The sequence below is a fragment of the Pterocles gutturalis genome, unplaced genomic scaffold (assembly GCF_000699245.1).
Source record: "Pterocles gutturalis isolate BGI_N339 unplaced genomic scaffold, ASM69924v1 scaffold11128, whole genome shotgun sequence".
Lineage (NCBI taxonomy): Eukaryota > Metazoa > Chordata > Aves > Pterocliformes > Pteroclidae > Pterocles > Pterocles gutturalis.
In genome coordinates, this window is record NW_010123082.1 from 2,670 (window position 1) to 2,941 (window position 272).

Sequence of the window (272 nt, forward strand, 5' to 3'; positions counted from 1 at the left end):
CCGGATGGCATTCTCCATGGGGGCCAGGTTGCCGCTCGGCGTGATGCCCATGGGCTGGATGACTTGCTCCCTGCAGCCAGGGGGGAGAGGAGGGAGGTGACACAAATGTGCCGCAGACAACACAGGACAGACGCATTCTAGGGCAGAAATGGGGGCCTCGTGGAAAGCACCTCGAGGCAGCCCAGAGCAGCCCCACGCCACCGCTAACAGCCCTAGCCCTAACGCATGCCGAGGCGGTGGCTGGAAGGCCGCACCACACGTTATGCCCTTCC

The 272-nt window shown here is 64.3% G+C and overlaps 1 protein-coding gene across 1 annotated transcript in view; it reads right to left on the reverse strand.

Annotated features, from left to right (window-relative positions):
• Nucleotides 1-9: 9 nt before the first annotated feature.
• Nucleotides 10-272, reverse strand: part of RIC8A (RIC8 guanine nucleotide exchange factor A) — a gene marked incomplete at its 3' end in the record, with an annotated part of 9,626 nt that continues 9,363 nt past the window's right edge. The window contains 1 exon segment of the mRNA XM_010077766.1: nt 10-70. Within this exon segment, the coding sequence (XP_010076068.1) occupies nt 10-70 (61 nt within the window).